Genomic DNA, 20,254 nt, shown 5'->3' with positions numbered 1-20,254 from the left:
TTCGCAACCTCAAAAATCACAGTTTCAATCTACTACCTAGCAAAATTTTCAACCAGGCATTATTTTATATGATAACCGTTAAATTCCATAAGAAACAATCTAAATGAATTGAATTTGAGTATGAGGAAAATGCAAAACAGTTTCATCATTTGCAAAAAAGAGATTTCTTGCAAAAATTAAAAACAATCGAAAATGAATTTCTTCTGTAATTTTCAACACTTAAATAGCAGCATCTTCTGAAAAGAATCGTGTATACTTCATTGAAAAAAAAATGAAAACACAAAATGTATAACAATACTGATCATTTGTTTTTCATAAAAAAATGTATAATGGTAACATAGGATGATAAAAAGTGCTATACCACATGGTGCACACACAAAAAAAATGTGCAAAAAAATGCGAATGTGATGAACAAGGGGAGGAAAAAAAAACAACTAATCGATATAATGCAATATCATATGACAAAACGTTTCGCAGACATGAAATGTAGAGTATTGGAAACAATTTCTGGAACAGTGTCGCCCTCTTGCTGCCTGGAGTTCAGGTCTTTCTGAATGCCACCAAACATGATCAGTTCTCCACGTCCAAGTACTAAGGAATATAATATTATTTCATCCGGCGCACTGTGACACTGATTTCTGAGTGCTCGCCAGGACACTGTACCGGAACTTGCAGCATTAGATATGTCTAAGACATACATACACATTGGATTCCTTATGCATCCAAGAGGTGGATTTTGTGAGCTTTGGTTTGTTAGCATTATAGACAGAGGATGCCTGAAAAATACAGGTACATATTCACATGGTTGATGAAACATACAGATATCTGAAATTTAGCACAAATTTTTGATTAAAAGTTCACGTGTTTTAAGCCAAATTTTGAATAATTAAGGAAGAAAAAAGTTGGTTTAAAATCAAATAAAATAAGAAAGATTGGGCATGCAATCAAGGACCTAACAGCATTATATTCACTATAAGGTGGGGTGCAAAGTTCTTGCCAGAAATGATAGGTGGTGACAGACAGGGTAAAGGGCTTACATCCCGGAAGGGACAGAGCCCGGGTCGTGTCTGGTCTGACAGACAAGCTGCGGTAGCAGTGTTTACAGTTTAATTTGCATAATCTCAATTGTTTTGGAAACATTAAAGTGTGTTCTAGTAGTATGAAAAATTTTGCTTGGATATTGAAAACATCTCAGTCAATGGGTTTCACATCAATCGAACTGGCTCGATGATGGACAAGCACATGCAGATTTGTCTAGGAAGTTTTTTTCCTAAAAGGTTGGTGAACAAAATGTAAAGTTTACCATCAGATGTTTTCAATTCTATCACAATCAGGGGGAGAGGGAACACCTGATTGTGATAGGACAACACACATTTCTTTATTATAAAAAAAATTAATTCCACTTCCTACTGACACATAATAGTATCCCTTGAATCAGAAGCTTCATTTATGAAAAAAAAAACCATGTTTAAATGTAGACAGAAAATAAAAACTTCCACTAACAATCACAATTTTTCCAGATAGCCAAGTACTTTCGTGCCTTGATGAGAACTGGGGAATTGGCAAGTTTAATAATGATGAACAGTAATAATTAAGGCAGAAACACATGCTACAGCCCCCCCCCCCCACCTTCTTGTCAAGGCTGCCATTTGGAGAAAAGTACTCATCAGCATGCAACTTTCTCTAAAGATAAACAGTGTGGTGTGAATGATTATAAAAAATATATGCACTAGAACCAAGCTAATCCAAACTAATTGGGACAGAGGCCTGTTCAGATTAGCAAAATGTTCGGATTGCCAGGGTTTGTCTTTTAAACATGGCTTTCTTAAAACTGTAACAATAATGAGTATCCCTATGGGTGGGATAAGAGTTACAGACGTTTAACAATGACTGAAACAATTGCAGGGAAATTAAAGAATTAAAGTGCTTTTTTTTTTTACCTCCCAATGTTATTCTTCTGCTTCAGCCAATGGACCTTGCAATCCATCAAACAGGTGTACAAAAAAAAAATGTTGCCTCAATATCTCATCAAAGATGAGAATGAGTTTCTTTCCATTTTCCAAAAAATGAATAAAAAAAATTCGGTGAAATACATCATTTAATGGCCTGCAGAAGCATGGGTAAACCTGACGGAAACCTTGCTAAAGAAAACCTGGAGAAAATTATGACCAGGACTTGTTTTCGACCATATATCGCAAGTCTGAGAACCACTGGATTAGATTAAAATGTTCCACAACCAGACTCATTCAGAAGCTGTGGTGGCTTTCGAAACTGCAATTCCATACATGGAGCAGCATGATAATGCAAGCCGTGAGACACCATGATTCTAAGACAATGACTAAAACCGCATTGTCTGTCAAGTATATGCAGCTTCTTCAAATGAAAACAGACGATTTTTTAAGGCAACTATGTAATTCATCATTATAAGGGGTGTGATACTCTATATTTAAAATATCACATGTTAGAATGTAGCATTTGTGAGGTTTTTTTAATTCAGTTGTCAATTCTTCAACTTTTTTACATACATAATTTTTTTTAAGAGCGGCTGGCTTTGGTTACACAGGTTGTAGAACTAGTGGGGTTCTACTGCATATTCTTTTCCACTAAGATTAGTTGTGTACGACCTAATTTGGGGAAGTGTAAATACACATATTGAAATTAAACAAAGGTTATTCTGTCATGAGTCAGCTCAGAATGACAGTGCTCAATGTGCCAATGAAACTGTCTTACTGATTTTTTTTCTTGATGAAAAAGGGGAGAATTCCTTAAATTTGACAAAAAGGGAAGACAAAAAAGTTTCATATTTTTACATAAAAATCAGTTTTTTAAATAATTTCATGTAGCCTATATCTGATTTTCTGAATGATTTCCCCCAACTCCCATAAAATGATAGAGAATAGAGAATGGCTCACTTTAGACTTCTGAGGTCTCGCAACCTTTGCTCCATTCTATCGAGCCCTTCAAGCTGTCGTTGTCTGTTTCGACGAGCATTAGGTCTCACCGAAATCGGTCTGGAACCATGTCCTTCCATATTGTCTTTTTGACCTCCGCCTGGAGGCGAGTTATTATCCTCAGCTTGCTGGTTCGAGTTCTCACCTTTCATTAGCATCACAGAAATTCCACACGCACCAGAGCTTGATGTAGAGGGTGGAGTAGGAGGGCTAAATCCAGATGAATCTTTTACTATACCAGAAGTAGATGGCTCACCATGACAGTCTTTCTGCTGGGCATTCTTTGATAGTTTTTGAGAACTATTTGTCGCTCTACTGTGGTGAACAACAACTGAATTAGCAAGCTTCTTGGCAATATCACGAGACATAAATTCTTCTTCATCGCTACTGCTAGATGGCGGGCTGTTTGAAACCTGCCGTCTCTCAAACTGGCGCTTCAGAATACCCTTCTTCCCATTAACACATGGATCTACCTCTTCAGTATGCTGAGGTGGACTGAATTGACCTAGCCTAAGAATAAACCATAAAAAAGATTGTTTTGGTTATAGATATCTTAAAATTATTTCAATCTTGATATGAACTATGTTATTGGAAAAGAGAAAATAAAGACTTTCATGGGAGAAAAAAACAAGCATTCATCATCAAACTCACTGTCTATTATCCACATATGGAGGTACCCAGATACGAGTCGGTGCTCTTAGTAGGTGAGGTATTGAGGGTGAGGTTCTGGATCTCTGAGCTCTGCTCATGACTACAACCTGATTGCCAACCTGTTAATTAAGCATGTAAAAAAATTATTTCACCTAAAAAAAAACAAACATGATAAATATTTAAAATTATACACTTTTTGCAGTTCAGCTTCTTAATTAATGCTATAAGATTAGTGTATACATACTTCCACAAGAATTTGAATATTAAACTCTCTAACACCGAAATTTTTTCTTTGGGAGGTTTAGTTTTTAGCATAACAGTTGCATAACGACAAGTAATACATTTTTAAAAAAAATCAAGAAAGTCACAACTTTCCGATCTTCAATGGAAAAAAAGTACACACGTTAGTTAATGAACACAAGGTAAATTTCCCCCCATTACATACCATCCAGTACAGAAGAAAACACTTGTTTTAAATAATTTTTTCAATCAAATTTAACACTACAAATTTTATAAATTGAGCATTAAAAAGTACAACAGACCTTGCAAGCAGGATGGAATGCTAAATGAGGTGCAGAATTCTCCCTCATTTTCACTACCATTTCTCGCCACTGCCAAGCCCCATTCTCATCATCTATCAGTGTAAGGAGCCATATGTCATTGAATAGCTATACATAAATGAAAAAAAGTCAATGAAAAAAGAAGACAATTTCAAATGAAAATTCAATAAAACCAATAAATAAATTAAAAAATGATAAATCTTTGTAAACTTTTAAGAATAAAAATATACTACTATGGATAATTTTTTAACCAGCTTAAAACATTCCTTGGAAAGATCATTGAAAAAATATTTTGACTGTGTTTAAAAACAAAAAACTATTCATGGCTTTATTAAAAAAACCAACTACCAAGCTCTCTTTCCTTTAAATTATAAAGCATAACCATATTTTACCATGTTTGGTCCACCACATCCACCCATCACAAGCAAATGTTTCTCATCAACATAAATCTGAAAAATAAATAAAATAAAAATGGGGAGAAGTTTAGTGGCCACATTGCTCTCGGATAATTAATTAAAATTGGCAAATACACGAAATAAAACAATGAAATAAACAACATATTACAGAGTTTTTTATTTAAGAAAGAGGAGAAAAATAAACTATTTCAAATATGCGCAAATAGTACATTTCCCCAAAGCAGAATGTTTTAAATTTTTCTGCAATGAGCCCCCCCCCCCACCCCACCCCGACTGGAAATGTTCTGCAGTAAAAATTCTTATAAATTTTTCTCCATTTGTCTTAAAATTCCATCAGATTGTTCTGAAGTAGCACTGATTGTTCCGAGAAATGTCATAGATTTCGATATATTCTGCTTTGGGGGTGTATTAAATAACTATATTGTTATGATATTACTCACTTGTGAATGACCGTAACGTGGCAGAGGTTGCAAGGAAGAAGTAGGTTGTTTTCTCCAATTATACGTTTTCATATTGAGTACCCAAACATCATTTGAACTGTAAAACACACTGAGTCTGAAAATATTTGAAAAATATTGAAACTCTTTTTTTTTTTTTCTATAGTAATTATTTCTTAGTCTGTTAGTGCCAGCACATTTATGGGGGGAGGGGGAAAGAAGTTTCCCTCCCTCCTTAAAATCTTGGTTTTAAGGACTCAGAATCAGACTACGGAAAGATGCATGTGTGATCACACAGTTTACTTGTTTTTTCATATACACCAAAGTTGAAACTTCCAGAATGTATGTTCATTGTGGATTTTGGAGAACTCTTCTTAGACAAGTATAAAATGTTCTACATCAGTGGTTCTCAACCTCTTTAGTATATAATTTCTATGACTGAGCCCCATTGGTCTCTTTTTTTAAATATACTTTTGAACTTGATAAAAAGACTTCTGTTCTAATGATAACTAGGTAAAAACATCATTAATTGGCAGTTTTGACTGATTCCCATGAAGATGGAACTGTTCACAGACCTCACTTATAACATTAATTAAAACACATCAACCTCAGATATAATGACACATTTTTGTCATTATTCAATTTTATCATAATCAGGGTGATAATATGAAAAGTATAAGAAACATTTTGCTCCATTCTTGATTTTTATTCCTATTAAAAAAGCCCTTTCTTTTCAACAAAGCTTACTTTAATTCATAACCCTTACTAAAATGGATGTGTGTGTGGTAATTATGACTATAAACAACAATATTACTTACTCTCACATATCTGTCATTTTCAGTGCCGTCTTAAGTCATGGGCTTACCCGGACACGGTCAGAGGGCCTCAAGGGCAAAAAGGGCCAAGTGAAAATAAGATCAAGTCAAATTTTCGAAAGTGAGTATGAAATCGGGTAGCAGGTACTTCTATGGCCAAGTAGGGAGCTTATGATGCCATTAAGATGAACCTGGCCATGCCCAACCACCCCCCCCCCCCCCGTGAAATACATTTTAAATCACTACAGACTTGCTGTAGCACTGTATTTCTTGCCCAATAGTTGTTAAGGAATTGGTGATTTCTCTGCCAACTGGTAACATTTTAGCAGAAACTGGCTATGTCCCGTATTTATGATATCAATTTTTTAAATTTTTCCTGATCAAATATGGTCACCCTGAATATGATAAAACAACTCCATGCACACGGACTGAAACTATTTTTCATACTTGAAAAAGACCTTGAGAACGTCAACCTTGGTCGAAACAACAAAATTTTGCAGAATCTTTGACGTCATTATAATCAAGATTGACTGTATTTATCAAATTTATTGATCTATTTAATTTTCCTTGAGCAGTGGCAGAGCCCCTGGAAGTGTGCATAGAGCCAATGTCTCAACCATGCCCCGAAGGCTCTGAGTAGCACGGGTTGAAAACTGCTGTTCTACATCATGCTGCTTATCTAAAGAAAGGCTAGATAAATAAATCTATTTTACATGCCTCCGGCATATCGGGCAATAAATGTGTGCAGCTCTGATGTACAGTTATACCAGAAACAGCATAAAAGCCAAGAATTAAATTAATTCATTTCATACTTAATCATTCGTTCGAATGAGGTGCATCAAAGTTAATGATTAGCTTTCAATATAGTGTGTGGCCAGATTTCAATTATATGGAAAAGTGACATTCAGTCAACTCTGACAAAATATTGCCCAAATTTCACCCATTTAAAATCTACTGAAAAGTGTTGAAAAACCATGTACAAATGTAAAACATTGTTTCTCAAAGTAGGCAATAAATAGTCCAGAGGAGGAGAGAGGTAGAAGCTATGGGTATAATATAAGATCTTATGGATTGGCTTGAGTTTGGGGGGGAACAATGAGGAAAAAAAAGGAAGAAGGGGACGATAGAACAAAAAGTTTATGAAAGTATGCACTGAAACCAATGAAGATTGTTTGAATGACAAGAATGCCATGCTTTAGAGTGCCTTTGATCGTAGTATTTGTGCTTGTGATTTAAGCTGTTATTTGTGTTTACCTGTCAAAACAATCGAACATAATCCTTTTAGACTCGAGAGTTGATTTTTTGAATTTCCAAAATGTTTTCACACTTTTTATACTAAAAAAACCCATTAAAACATAAATGTCTCTGCAAATCTTTAGATTTTTGATTTTTTTCTTCAATTTTTTTTTTTGTGAACAAATAATTCATTTCATTAAAAAATTTTCAGCCAAAATAATACAGGGTATATTTATTTTCACATGCAATTTTTTCCAGAATTGCATTGCTAAATCACACTTTTCATTGGAAGCATTTTTCCCAGAAATCATCTAAAAAAAACCCTGAAAGCTCAATTTTTAAGTGCTGACCTCTGAAAGCTTCCAAAAGTTTATATTCCCCCATATTTCTAACTCAAAACTTACAGAATCTTTTAAGTCACAGCTTAACTCCGAGTTTAAAAGAAAAATTGTACAGCGAGATAAAGCAACTCATACATTTGTGGCACTTGGATCTGAAAGGGTTAATGCTTGGCTAATTTTTTCATAGTTAAGTTGTACTGACATCTGACCAGTACTGAAATTGATATACACCTCATTTGAAAAAAAAAGTGATGAAACTATAAAAACAAAGAATCCAAAAAAGATTAGAGCTAAGATTATACCTAGATGATGGACCTTCCCCAGTTTGTCGCTGTATTCCACCAAACACTACCATTAGGTCACCATGTATAGTTGCTGAATGACCAGCCATAGCTGGGGAGTTAGTAGTAGTCACAATTTGAGTCCATCTATTTGTATTGGTATTATAGAGGTGGAGATGGTTGAAAATACGCCAAACCTAGAGTTAAGAGACAAAAAGTTCATGTCTTAATCACAGAAGGTTCTCTATAAACAATTATTATTCATCAAAAAACTACAAAACAATAGAAACTAATTATTTCAGAACCACTCAAGCAATATAGCTTAATGTCTTGCGGGCATCATTTAAAATGTGAACGTTGTCATGTTGTGTCAACAGTTGAAGGTGCTTAATCCAGACCTATGCCACTAATTACAACAGCTGATGCGACTGAACCCTTATCACAGACTTTCATGACAGGAAAAAGTTTACCTGATGTAGAGGATAAGGTGACGTGTGGGTCCATCCGCCAAATAAAACCAGGTTATCTTCATATGCAACAAGAGTTGCACATGCTTTTGGAGGTGGATACGTGCCTAAGGAAAATAAAAATAATGAAACGAATTACTTCACTCAGATAGATGCATGTCTTGGCTATCAATCATATTTGATAATTGATTATTGCATATATCATGTTTGGTTTCAACAATAGCTTTTAGAATTACTCTTTTATGTCTCTTAAGAAAGGGAAAAAAAATTTAAATTACCCGTTGCCAAGGGTCTAATCCAACAGCGGCTTCCTAGATGAAGTCTCCACAAATCATTGAAAGTTGTATTGGCAGTTGTACAGCCTCCAAAAATGTACATAGAATTTCCAACACAGCATGCACTATGCGAATACCTCTTGGAGATCGTAGGGCCAGGTTCAGCAATCATATGACACCATTGCACGGTCATTGAGCTGATGGCACAGTTGAAATCTCGTTGAATTTTTCTGACCACACCTGTAAAAAGAAATTTATCACAAATCACTGATTTGGGGGATGAAATATACAGCTCACTAAATTTCATACTGCTTTTGCATGAAGAAACAACTTTTTTTTTAATTAATAAATTTCTGATTTCCTAACACTAGCACTTTGATTTTGTACGTGTGTACAGTTTCTCATTAAAACATTCCAATGGAAATTTTTAAAATAATAAAATAGATGTACAAATAATTTTTAGAAAAAAATCTAGCAATGTTTTGATGGGCAATGTATTTGTTGACAATGTTTCTGATGTGATACCTATGCCATATAGTAATTTTATTGCTATTTGTACATATGAACTGTTAAAAAATTGATACAGTGGAACTTCAGTTAAGAGCAGTTCGGTCAACGAGCAGAAATTTTAAACACGTTTTGACTTGCAGATGCAAGAACATGATTTGCATTATGAGCAAAAATTTTTTGCTTCGCTTATTGAGTTTCCGGTTATCATAACTGAGGCCGATGGTTTTTCGCTTTCACCCACACACGTACTGTGGAATTGTGGGTAATATTTTTCCATAAGTTGTCTCCTGTCAGCCTGCCTCACTCGAAAAATGAACACGCATGCAAGCTTGACTGTTTATGACACAAAACTAAAAGTAACATCTTAATCACGCGTATGTACGCTCAAAGTATTTTATTATTCCGCATCCAAGTGCAATGACTCTGCTGTTTAAGTACTTGTGCTCCAACGATGGCCTCCATGACGAAGAAGGTTGAGAAGAAAAGCCGTAGGAAAATGATTACTCTGGAACTTAAGAAGGAAATAGTCAAAAAGTACGAGCAAAGTATGGGAGTAACCAACATCGCAAGATCCTATAAGGCATCTACATCCACGACTTGCACAATATTAAAGAATAAGAGAGCTAAATAATACAGCAAAAGGAGTTTCAAGAGTATCAAAGTAGCGGCAACACATGCTGGAAGAATTAGGAAAGTTGCTGCTCATGTGGATCTATGAAAAGCAACTAGCTGGTGATTCTGTGACTGAGACATTATCTGTGAGAAAGCAAAGACTTTGTACGGTGATGTCGTGAGCAAAATATCAGGTGTGTTAACAAAAAACAAAGAAGGCTATCGGGTAAGCAGGGGATGGTTTAAAACTTTAAAAGATGCAGAAGAGGTCCTACATTACAGCAGAAGAGAATGCAATGCCCAGCCACAAGCCCATGAAAGATTTTCTTATCTTCTTGTTATGTGCTAACGCAAGCAGGGATTTTAAAGTGAAACCTCTGCTCGTATACCATCAAGCTTTCAAAAAATCCAAGGCACAAAGAAAAATTGTACAGCGAGATAAAGCAACTCATACATTTGTGGCACTTGGATCTGAAAGGGTTAATGCTTGGCTAATTTTTTCATAGTTAAGTTGTACTGACATCTGACCAGTACCGAAATTGATATACACCTCATTTGAAAAAAAAAGTGATGAAACTATAAAAACAAAGAATCCAAAAAAGATTAGAGCTAAGATTATACCTAGATGATGGACCTTCCCCAGTTTGTCGCTTTTTTGCAGTTAAACTTTTTCCCAGTTAAACGTTATGTGGACATCAAAAAGCAAAGCTTGCGTCACTCTTATCTTGTTTACTGAGTGGATCAATGAAGTTTCAATCCTTCAGTTCAAAAATACCTTTCAGAAAAGAATCTGCCACTCAAAGTCATGTTGGTTATGGATTATGGCTCCTACTCATCCTCCAAGCCTTGAGAATGACTTACTAGAGAAATTCCGGTTTATTGAGATCAAGTTCCTTCCTCCCAACACCACTCTGTTACTCCACCTGATGGACCAATATGCAGGCCTGTCATTAGGGGGGCCGTTGCCCCACCCCTGGCTTTTGAATATACACTACAAATGGTTATATATATATATACAAATATATATTTATGCGTACCTTTAGTACATGCTCTTTGCCCGCCCCCCCCCCCCCCCCCCGGAAAAAGTTGAAATGACTGCCCTGCCAATATGCAATTTCCAACTTCAAAAAGCTTTACACCAAAGAACTATTTTAACGATGCTTCGAGGTGACTGAGGGAACAAACCTTACCCTCCGAGATTTTTGGAAAAAACATCTGAATATCACGCACTGCCTCAAAATCATTAATATAGCCTGGGACGGGGTCATCAAGAGAACCATAAATTCTGCTTGGAGAAAACTTCGGGCTGATTGAATTATTGACTGCAATGAGGGGCTAGCTCATGAACAAGAGCCACCAGTTGTCTAAGAGATTGTGTCCTTGGAACAGACCTTGGGACTGGAGGTGAATGAAGGACATTCAAGAACTACTGGAAGAACATGGCCAGGAGTTAAACACGGACAAATTGGTGGAAAAAAAGGACAACTTGGATTTTTGAATACCCAGAAGATCTGTCCTATCACTAAGAATATGTGGATAAGGATAACCAAGCAGGCAAGAAAATTTTTCAAGAGAATTTAATACGGAATAACAAATTAACAGCAGTTGAACTTTCACACCCACGGGCAAACAATACTATTGCTTACTGAATCTATATGTCAGTGCCCTTTTAGTTTCTACTTATAACATTTTCCCACTTTATAGAACTTATTATTGGTCGCTGACTAATTACTCAAGATTTCCAGTTTAAAGCGTTTCCTCACTTATGTTTTCTTTAAATGATCGTTTTTTTTAATGTTATAAGCGGAATCCACTCTGTAAGGATGTAATTTTTTACTTTTTCTTTTACTCTTTCTTTATAACCATATCATCTGGCCAATTTTCTTCAAATTCATGCCCTGTGTTTTATTTAGTGTTAAAATATTTTCTTTTGTACATAAAGTTAAAAAAAAAACAAGGTGTACAGGAAGAAACTAGCCAAAATATCCCATTGGTGTTGAGAATGTGTGGTATGCTTATAAGGGGATGACGACTGCTAATTGGCAATGAAAAACCAGCCAATCCTAATGTGGAAGTGTTGACTCTTTCAGCTGCAGTCTTAATGCATGGGTCCATATGGACATGGCTTAATGAGATCTTGTAATATGATTTTTGGGATTAAGTAGCATTGCGCCCCCCTTCAAGAACATCATTCTGCCCAAGGACGTTTATGTTGTTAAGATTGCATCTATTTTAGTGGTTCAAAAATTTGTTCATTTGAGGCTCACATTGTTTTTTCTTTTTTTGGGGGGCTATGTTTTCCACTGCAAAAATACATCATAATTTCAGCTCAAAAGGCAGTGGGGGAAGAGAGGGGGGGTGTTTAACCTCAACCCTCCCCCACCTTACATACACGAATGAACAGGAATGCCAGGCTGCCATTAAAACCGCTCTAAATCATTCTGATTTGGAAGAAGTGTGCTAATGATTGACCAGTACTAAAGTACAGTCTACTACAAGGCTTAACAAGTGCCAGGTCATCATAGAAACTAAGAGCAGAGCTACACAAATCTCAGGTGCCAGGTCGCCACAGCGACTAAAAAATTGGTATCGACACCTGAAATTTTTATAAATGTGGTTGCAAAATTACAGTAAATTTCTAAATTGAAGTCTAAGAGCAACATAAAATTTCTGATTTCATTACCCTACACATTTTAACACGGGAAAAGTAAAAGAAAAAATAAAGAACTGTTTTTTTTTTAGCAAAATACCCTGCTTGACTCCTAAGAAATTGGGCTGGTGCCTAATATCTTTTGACTCGTCAAGCCCTGACTAAGAGATTGGTATTAATACTTAGACAATTTCCTATGTAATATCATAAAATTAGAGACAATGACAACACCAGCGTATCTACCAACATAGAGAAAGGTAATTACAATCCGCTATTGCAGGAGGAATACAGTAATTCTTGGGGGGAAGATAGATTTTGTTCCCACCTAATTTTATCTATCAAACTGTCAAGCAACGGTTTACAAAGTTTCTACTGGGGAAAGCTCTGTTGTGAAGTCCTATAAACCTCCACACAAACTAACCCTATATGGTATATTGCTGCTTGGCGACAACTTTTTTATCACCAGACCTGATTTGGTGCTATTCAGTAAGGCTTACTGGCGTAATGATAAGAACACCAATATCGTTTCAAACATACACGCTCAACTTATAGCTCGAGAACCAAATGTGGCCTCAGAGTCATCTGCCCCAAAGCAGAATATGCCAGAATCTGTGACCTACGTCGCAGAACAATTAGTGCTACTGCAAAACAATCTGGAAGAATTTTTAGAAAAAGTGAAAAAAAACACTACTATGGGGATTTTTACCCGCAGAACGTTTCCTGTCAGCCAAGGGTTCGTTGCAGAACAATGCAAAACATTCTGCTTTGAGGAAGTCATCTGATATGGAATGGGACCTCATACCAATTTTGTAAAACTGAACTAAGTGGCACATTTGCAGATCACTTAAGTGGCCCGCAGCACATTTAAAAATTCCTCAAAAGCCACCAGGCCCGTCATTTAGGGGGGGCCTGTTGTCCCCCCCCCCCCTGGGGCTTTTGAAAATACACTAAAAATGGTATATATATGCAAATATATATATACATACATTGAGTACATGTGCTTTGCCCCCCCCCCCCCGGAAAAAGTTGAAATGACGGCCCTGAAAGCCACCCGCAGCACATTTACATATCACACAAGAGATCCATGACAGGTTTACAGACCATTCAAGAGACCTGCTGCGCATTTACAGATTCAGGGTTCCCAGCAAAATCTGCTTGATAATTTCCCTGACCAAAAGCACATACACTGTCATGCGCATATATAATTCAAAACCGTCCAATATCACTCTAAATTATATCATTTCTCTGTAATATACCATTGAAAGGCACACTGCAGACAATGTTGATATTTCGGCACCACCACTACCCCTTCCAAAATCAAATTGTATACATGATCTTGCACACAATACCAGTTTCTTTCAAAAACTCACACAGAGATAATTGAATTCAAATCATTGCTTCAACACATAATATGTGAAAGGTTAAAGGTTTGCTACCCACAGGCGGGAAAAAAAGCAAGAGGATAAAATGTTTTTCAGAAGAAATAGAAAAGAAGTTAAAAGCTGGTATTAGTTTTGTTTTCAACAATGGAAAGGTGGGTCTTTCTTTCCACTTTAGATCCCTTCTTTTATTTCGTCAGAGGGCAGATTCAATGACCTTGCCCAACATTGTTTTCCAGTATGTAAAATCCCACCCTTCAACTGATAACACATTTCTCCCAGTAGGGGATCTGAAAAATAACCTACAGGGAAAAAAATGAAGATAAACCACTTCAATATAGATTTATCCTCTGATTTTTTTCCCCATCAGCTTTTACGAGATTTTAAGAAGATTCTAAATACTTTTCCCAAGTATTTAGAATTTTCCCTGACTTTTGACATTTTCCCTGACTGTTTTCGATTCCCTGACTTTCCAGGTTGCTGAGAACCCTGAGATTACTCAAGCGACCCATGCTACATTTCCAGATGACTCAAGTTTAGGGCCAAAGCTAGGAGGTGAGGGCAGGCAAGTCTGTTGCCTCGGGTAAAGGGACTGAGACACATAAATTTCACACTTTAACCTTTCCTTCAATATTAAAAGGAGGGTGCTTGCCCCGGTTGACCATGCATCTAGTTGCAGCCTTGCTGAAGCAATCCATGGCACATTTTTGGATCACTTCAGTGACCAGTGGCACATTTAAAAAATTTGAAATATTCCGAAGCAAAGGATACATGAGGACAAACAAAGCTTCGGGTCAATAAATTTCAATAATAATAAACATGATATAGTCAGACATAAGACGCTGGTGGAAATAAGAAATGAAAATGACGCAAAAGAAGATAAGGGTAGCACGTGACCTTCAAAAAAACATTAGGCCTACTGTCACCAATGAAAAATTCTGAGAGCTAGTGCCAAGGTAATCAGTTGGCGACATCGAATGACCGTCAAATTTGGCGCAACCCTGCTTACGGAATCTTAGCCATAATTACCCCAGCCAAATAACTGGGGGCTTTTCCCAGCCCCCATTGTACTTTTCTTTATTTGTACCCATTAAACATATGTGAGACACACATGGCCCCCACATCCTAGAGGCAAGCCCCCAGACCAGCCTTTAACGGGACTCCTCTATGATGCATTTATAGCGTGAAAAAACAAAAAAATGATGAGAATCATCGCATACCCCAGGGCTGGAACCCTGTTAGCTCTACCCTTGTGAGGGCCATGGAGACACACACACACACCTAAATTTGACAGTTACATCTAGAGATAATTGACACATCTCACGAATACTTCTTTTCATAACACACAGACATCAAAACACACACATATAAGATAATTCATATAAAGAAATGCATTGATTACCATAGACGTGCTTGTGCCAGGTCCGACATACTTGCATACACTGCTTTAAATCCCTATATGGCGAGAGATAACTTAAAATGTACTCTATGATAGGATCAGGCAGATCCTCGATGGTTGCCGCGCACATGTCTCTGGCAGTTTATTCACACACAGAGAGATCAAATTTGTTTCCAAACCGCAAACCCCCTATACTTCAAGGCATTTGAAACATTTTACTGCAATTATAGAGATAATATATTGCTCAAAACTACACAGCAGCAGCAGCAACAACAAAACAATGGCGATACGGTCTCTTTAAGCGTCAATCGATACGTCACGAAACGATTAAATATCACATTACTATACATCCCGCGCAAAGTTTTCGCGGTCCCTTAAAAATATTTTCAGCCAAAATCATCCTCAAAACGGCAGCCCAAAATGTTTCTACTTGTGCTGCCATCTAGGAATCAACACGGACTATAGTTTATCGGTAATCGGCGCCTGAAAACAGGGAGGCTCTGTCGATGTTCAGAGCGAGAAAGTACGTCCGCCCCAGGGCCACAGTTAGATGCTTGGTCTCAAAAGGGGCAAGTGTGCATTTTGACGCCCCCTTGTAATGTTGAAGGAGAGGTTTCAGAAAGAAATTTGCGCCCCCTTGGCGAGACCCGCTTGCTCCCACCTAGTTGCGGCTTTGCATGGCCCCCCACAAGGGCGAGGCTGACAGGGCTCTAGCCCTGGGGCCCGGGATAATTCTCATCATATTTTTGTTTTTTTTACGCTGTAAATTAATTACAGAAAGGGCCCGTAAAAAGTCTGGCCAGGGGCCCGCAAAAGATCCCAACCCTGCACAAGCATATGAGGGGGAAGAGGATGATTTTTCGATTTTTGATTGTGAGGTTAAGACGCCTTCATATATAATTCGTATATAAAAGAGTTCTAAGTTAGGGTTACGAGCAAGGCCGTAGCGGGGGGGGGGGGGGCCTTGAGGTTCTGTTCCCCCCCCCCCGAAATGTGAGAAAATGACCGAAAAAAAGGAAAATGGTGACCAAATCTATTGTTTTATCACCTTGGTCCCCATCCGAAATGAAAGAGGTCCCCCCACCCGAACGAAATTTCTGGAAATGGGCCTGGTTACGATATCCGAAAACAGAAAGGAAGACGTCTGCGTACACTCCCTCAGTGACGTCACTTATCCCAATTTTCCCAATGTATGGCACCACTATTACGACCAATAAAACCCGGCCACAACAATAATTTTTCCCAACTCTTTTCTATAAAAGCAGCAGAAAGAGAAAAAAAATTGTGGGATTTTCGACGACTATTGGTGTATGTGCATGTGGGGGTAAAAAACACAAAAACACTCATACCAATGAAAAACATGTGTTTCAAAGTGAAGAAAAAAAAATTTCCCCAGAAAAAATGAAAACTAATTCCGGAAACCTGAAAAGGTGGACTAAAAGGGGTGAATTTTCCGAAATATGTAATTGGACGCTTCAAATGACATCAAAAAGAAGGACATATCTTAAGGAGGATGGTTGGTAACCCAAAGTCCCCAGTGGTTATTAACCTGGAGAAGGGAGAGACGTGGGACCATATGCCTCCAGGGCCACCCTTACCAGACGCGGGGCCCAGTGCGAAGAAAATAGCGGGAGCCAGAAGCATCTTAATAATTTCAGGGCTCCTTGGCCATGAATTTCTAGAACAGTCCTGTATGTGCATGTATGTAAATTGGTATCACCAGGGCCGGTCCTAGAAATTCTACCGCCTGAGGCGAATAATATTTTGCCGCCCTTAAGGTTCGATTGTGTGAAAAGAGTTTTCTTTCTTCAGCTCTATTACCTTGGTACAGTGGTTCCCAAAATGTTGTGTCCCCCGAACTCAATGTGCTCCCCCCCACCCCCAGCTCTAAATGTCGATTTTGCGTACGCCAATACTCGTGACCAGAGCGAAGGGTATTGTAGTGTGGCGGGTCTTCTCATGGTGCGACTTGATAACGCAAATTCTATAAAAAAACAAAATCCAATCCAATCCGAAGGTGCATTTGTACCCTCGAATGAATGATAGCACATATCAAAGCAAATCCATCGGAAAAAAATCAGCAAATCGTTCTCCAAAAACACCCTTTGCTATTGCGATTCAGAAAATGCTATAAAAAATGCTTGTTTCGGTGTCTTGTATCACCTCTTAAAGTTTGTCCCATGAATTTAGAATCACCCTGTATTTTACACGAGAGAATGACATCAATTAACTAGAACCACTTACGCCGATACAAGAAATGGGGTGTGTTGAGATATAAATTAAGATTGAATATATATATAGCAAAGAGTTGAATAGAGCATTTCAATACTGAAAATTACATTTACCTGCGCTTCCCCTGTAATCATGCCGTCTCGTCGACTCAGGCCTGGCGCCGGCCCTGGGCATCATCATCTTCATCATGCCCCTCCACAGATTTCATTATCGTGCCCCCAGCCTTTCATATCTATCTCCACCCATGCCATGATGTTGAGATAGCCATGCATGGAACATCCACTCAAGGAAGCTCACTCAAGTTTAGCCCAGGGCAGGCCCAAACCCAAGGTGATGTGTCGGGAGGGTCGATTTATTATGTAGAGATTATTTGTGTGTGTTTACCATCCAATATTTTACACAGAGATCCTTAGAGGAGAAATAGAAGAAGATATCTATTTCTCTCCTCTAAGATTGTTCCCATATAATTCGGCTCTTGAGAGTAATGATTATTGACTTTCTGGATCCGTACCTGGCCCAGGGTTCCATAGATCGTTTTTATGAAATTTTTGTTTATTAATTTAGTTTTGATTAAACTCGATTCGATAAGTAGAAAGGATCTCACTCATGGATGAGGGTAGGTGGGACCCTGGATAAGACGGGGGACCACGAGAAAAAAAAGATCCAACGGGGACTGAAAATTGTTGAGATCTAGCTTGGTGATTTTCAACCTAGGGCCATATGTGACTGAAGCATTAGAGCGGGGGAAAAAATATGGTGATAACAAAAAGTGTGACTTTATATGCTTTTAGAATCTAGTAGGACTAGGGACCCCTAGGGACACCCTACACTTACGTTTTGTTGCCGTGTATACACGTGTATGTCACGGTAAATATGATGAATTTGGTGATTATGCATAATCACCGATTTATCACATTTACCGTAACATATACAAGGTATTCCTCGAAAAGCGTCGGAAAGTAAAAAATTCTGTTCCGTATGGAAAGATACCAGCTCAAATTCAGTTGTGATAATTTTTTAATATTTTAAAATTTTTGAAAGGGAAATAAAACCGTTAGTTTTTTTACACTGTTCTCAATCAAAAAATGCAAGCCGGTAAAATTTGAAATGTTGAGAAAGAAATTTATGACGAAATATTTGAGGAAAATTTTATTCAGATATCGATGATTAAAAATTTTGATTTTTACCACTTTTCAGGAGCTAAAATGATCAGTTACGTAAAAGCTCAAGACTTTCCAATCGGGTTCATGTATTTTAAAACTGAAAAGCGGCGAAAAACGAAAGTTCCAATCGCTGACATTTCAACAAAAATTTCGGTTTAAAAAAAAAAAAAAGGGAAAATATTTACTAATTTATATTGCCATTCATATTATATGCGTAAAAAATTAATTTTCGTATTTCTCTCAATTATCATTAATGACGAAACTATCACAATTGAATTTTAACTGGTGATTTGCTATACAGGGCCTGAAAGTAAAACACCTCGTACATGTGCGACGGTCACTGAAGGGTTGTAGTAGCTTTCAGAGACAAATAACTATGATTTATATTTACATTTATTGAAAGAACACTGAAGACATTTGCATTTTTGATCAATGCATTTTTTTTGTTCTGAAAAAAGTTTAAAACGTCCTAATTTTCGTGGGGTTTCTCGGAACTGATTTGAAATATAATTAAGTAACAGAGCCCCACGGTAACCAATGAGTAGCTGCAAGAGTGTAGCAATCTAGGTTTGTTTTCTGGATTGAAGGGCTTCACATCCTCTTTCGGTAAAGTTAACACTTGCATTCTGGTTTACATTGTCATACTGGTTTGAAGGACTACGACAGCCGCTCCCTTACCTGCATAGTCAGGGCGCAACTATGGGGGAGCAGGCAGGTCTCGTGCCCTGGACCAGAGGGGGCCGCAATATTCTCAAACCTCTCCTTCAACATTACAAAGGGGCGCCAAAATCCGCACATGCCCCACATGACCAAGCGTCTAGTTGCGACCCTGTGCATAATCACTTGCATACATGCTCGGACAGGAATTACTTTCGTTTTAGTTTGCGGAAGTGGCAGACATCCTACCCTTACAACTGATGAGCTTGCAGTTCAGTACGCAGTTTGTTAGCGCAAGTCTGACTACACCAACTTAAGAGTCGTTAAGCGCTATTTATGCGTTCTTACACTCCTCTCGATTGACACTCCGCCCCATAACTACTTTCGAAGTTCGTATCATCACCTATTCTAGTTCTCTGTCTCTCCTCCACCCTCTCCCTTTTTAGTTCCCGAGAAACATTTCAGATCGATCTTGATACGGATTCCGGTCCTTATGTGAAATTTTGCTCCCATGTTCCGTTTTTGTATTACGGGTATTCTTCGCTTTACGCGACCTCACTTAAAGAGGTTTTTCATTGACGCAATCATTTGCCATATCAATTAATCGCGTAAAAATCTCGCGATAGAGTATGGTTCCTGCTGCCCTTCTGATATGTACATTTCGTCAGAGTGTAGCTCTCGTGGTCCTGCTGTGTACATCTCGTCATATATAAAGTATGGTTCCCGTGGTCCCCTTCTACTATCAACATTTCGCGATAGAGTGTGGTTTTCGTGGTCCTTCTGCTATGTAAATCTCTCTGAAAGTATGGTTCCTGTGGTCCTTCTGATATTCACATCTCGCGATACAGTGTGGTTCACGCTGTGGGCATCTCATCATATACACAGCATGGTTCCCGTGGTGATATGTACATCTCGCGATAGATAGAGTGTGGTTCTCGTGGTCCTTCTGCTATGTAAATCGCTATGAAAGTATGGTTCATGTGGTCCTTCTAATATGTACATCTCGCCATAGTGTGGTTGTCGTGGTCGTTCAGCTATGTACACCTCGCTCTAGATAGTATGGTTCCTGTAGTCCTGATATGTACATCTCGCGATAGAGTGTGGTTTTCGTGGTTCTTCTCTGCTATGAAACATCTCGCTGTAGATAGCACGGTTCCTGCGGTCCTTCTGCTATGTAAATCTCTCTGAAAGTATGGTTCCTGTGGTCCTTCTGATATGCACA

The 20,254-nt window shown here is 37.9% G+C and overlaps 1 protein-coding gene across 1 annotated transcript; it reads right to left on the bottom strand.

Moving 5' to 3' along the window:
* Nucleotides 1-287: 287 nt before the first annotated feature.
* On the bottom strand, nt 288-15,300 carry LOC149075983 (F-box only protein 42-like). Its single transcript, XM_089243504.1, has 10 exons — nt 14,984-15,300; nt 8,434-8,670; nt 8,159-8,262; nt 7,710-7,885; nt 5,019-5,133; nt 4,555-4,611; nt 4,145-4,270; nt 3,603-3,721; nt 2,913-3,461; nt 288-776 (listed from the first exon to the last, which is right to left on the bottom strand). Exons 1-10 carry the CDS (start codon nt 15,108-15,110, stop codon nt 455-457), a joined length of 1,932 nt encoding a protein of 643 aa, XP_089099630.1. The 5' UTR covers nt 15,111-15,300; the 3' UTR covers nt 288-454.
* Between the last annotated feature and the right edge of the window lie 4,954 nt (nt 15,301-20,254).

The sequence above is a fragment of the Pholcus phalangioides genome, unplaced genomic scaffold (genome assembly GCF_987345545.1).
Source record: "Pholcus phalangioides strain wild (caught in Gottingen) unplaced genomic scaffold, Ppha-v1.0 ptg000015l_1, whole genome shotgun sequence".
Lineage (NCBI taxonomy): Eukaryota > Metazoa > Arthropoda > Arachnida > Araneae > Pholcidae > Pholcus > Pholcus phalangioides.
The sequence above is the reverse complement of the archived record's forward strand: the minus strand, read 5'-3'. Positions and strand labels throughout refer to the sequence as shown.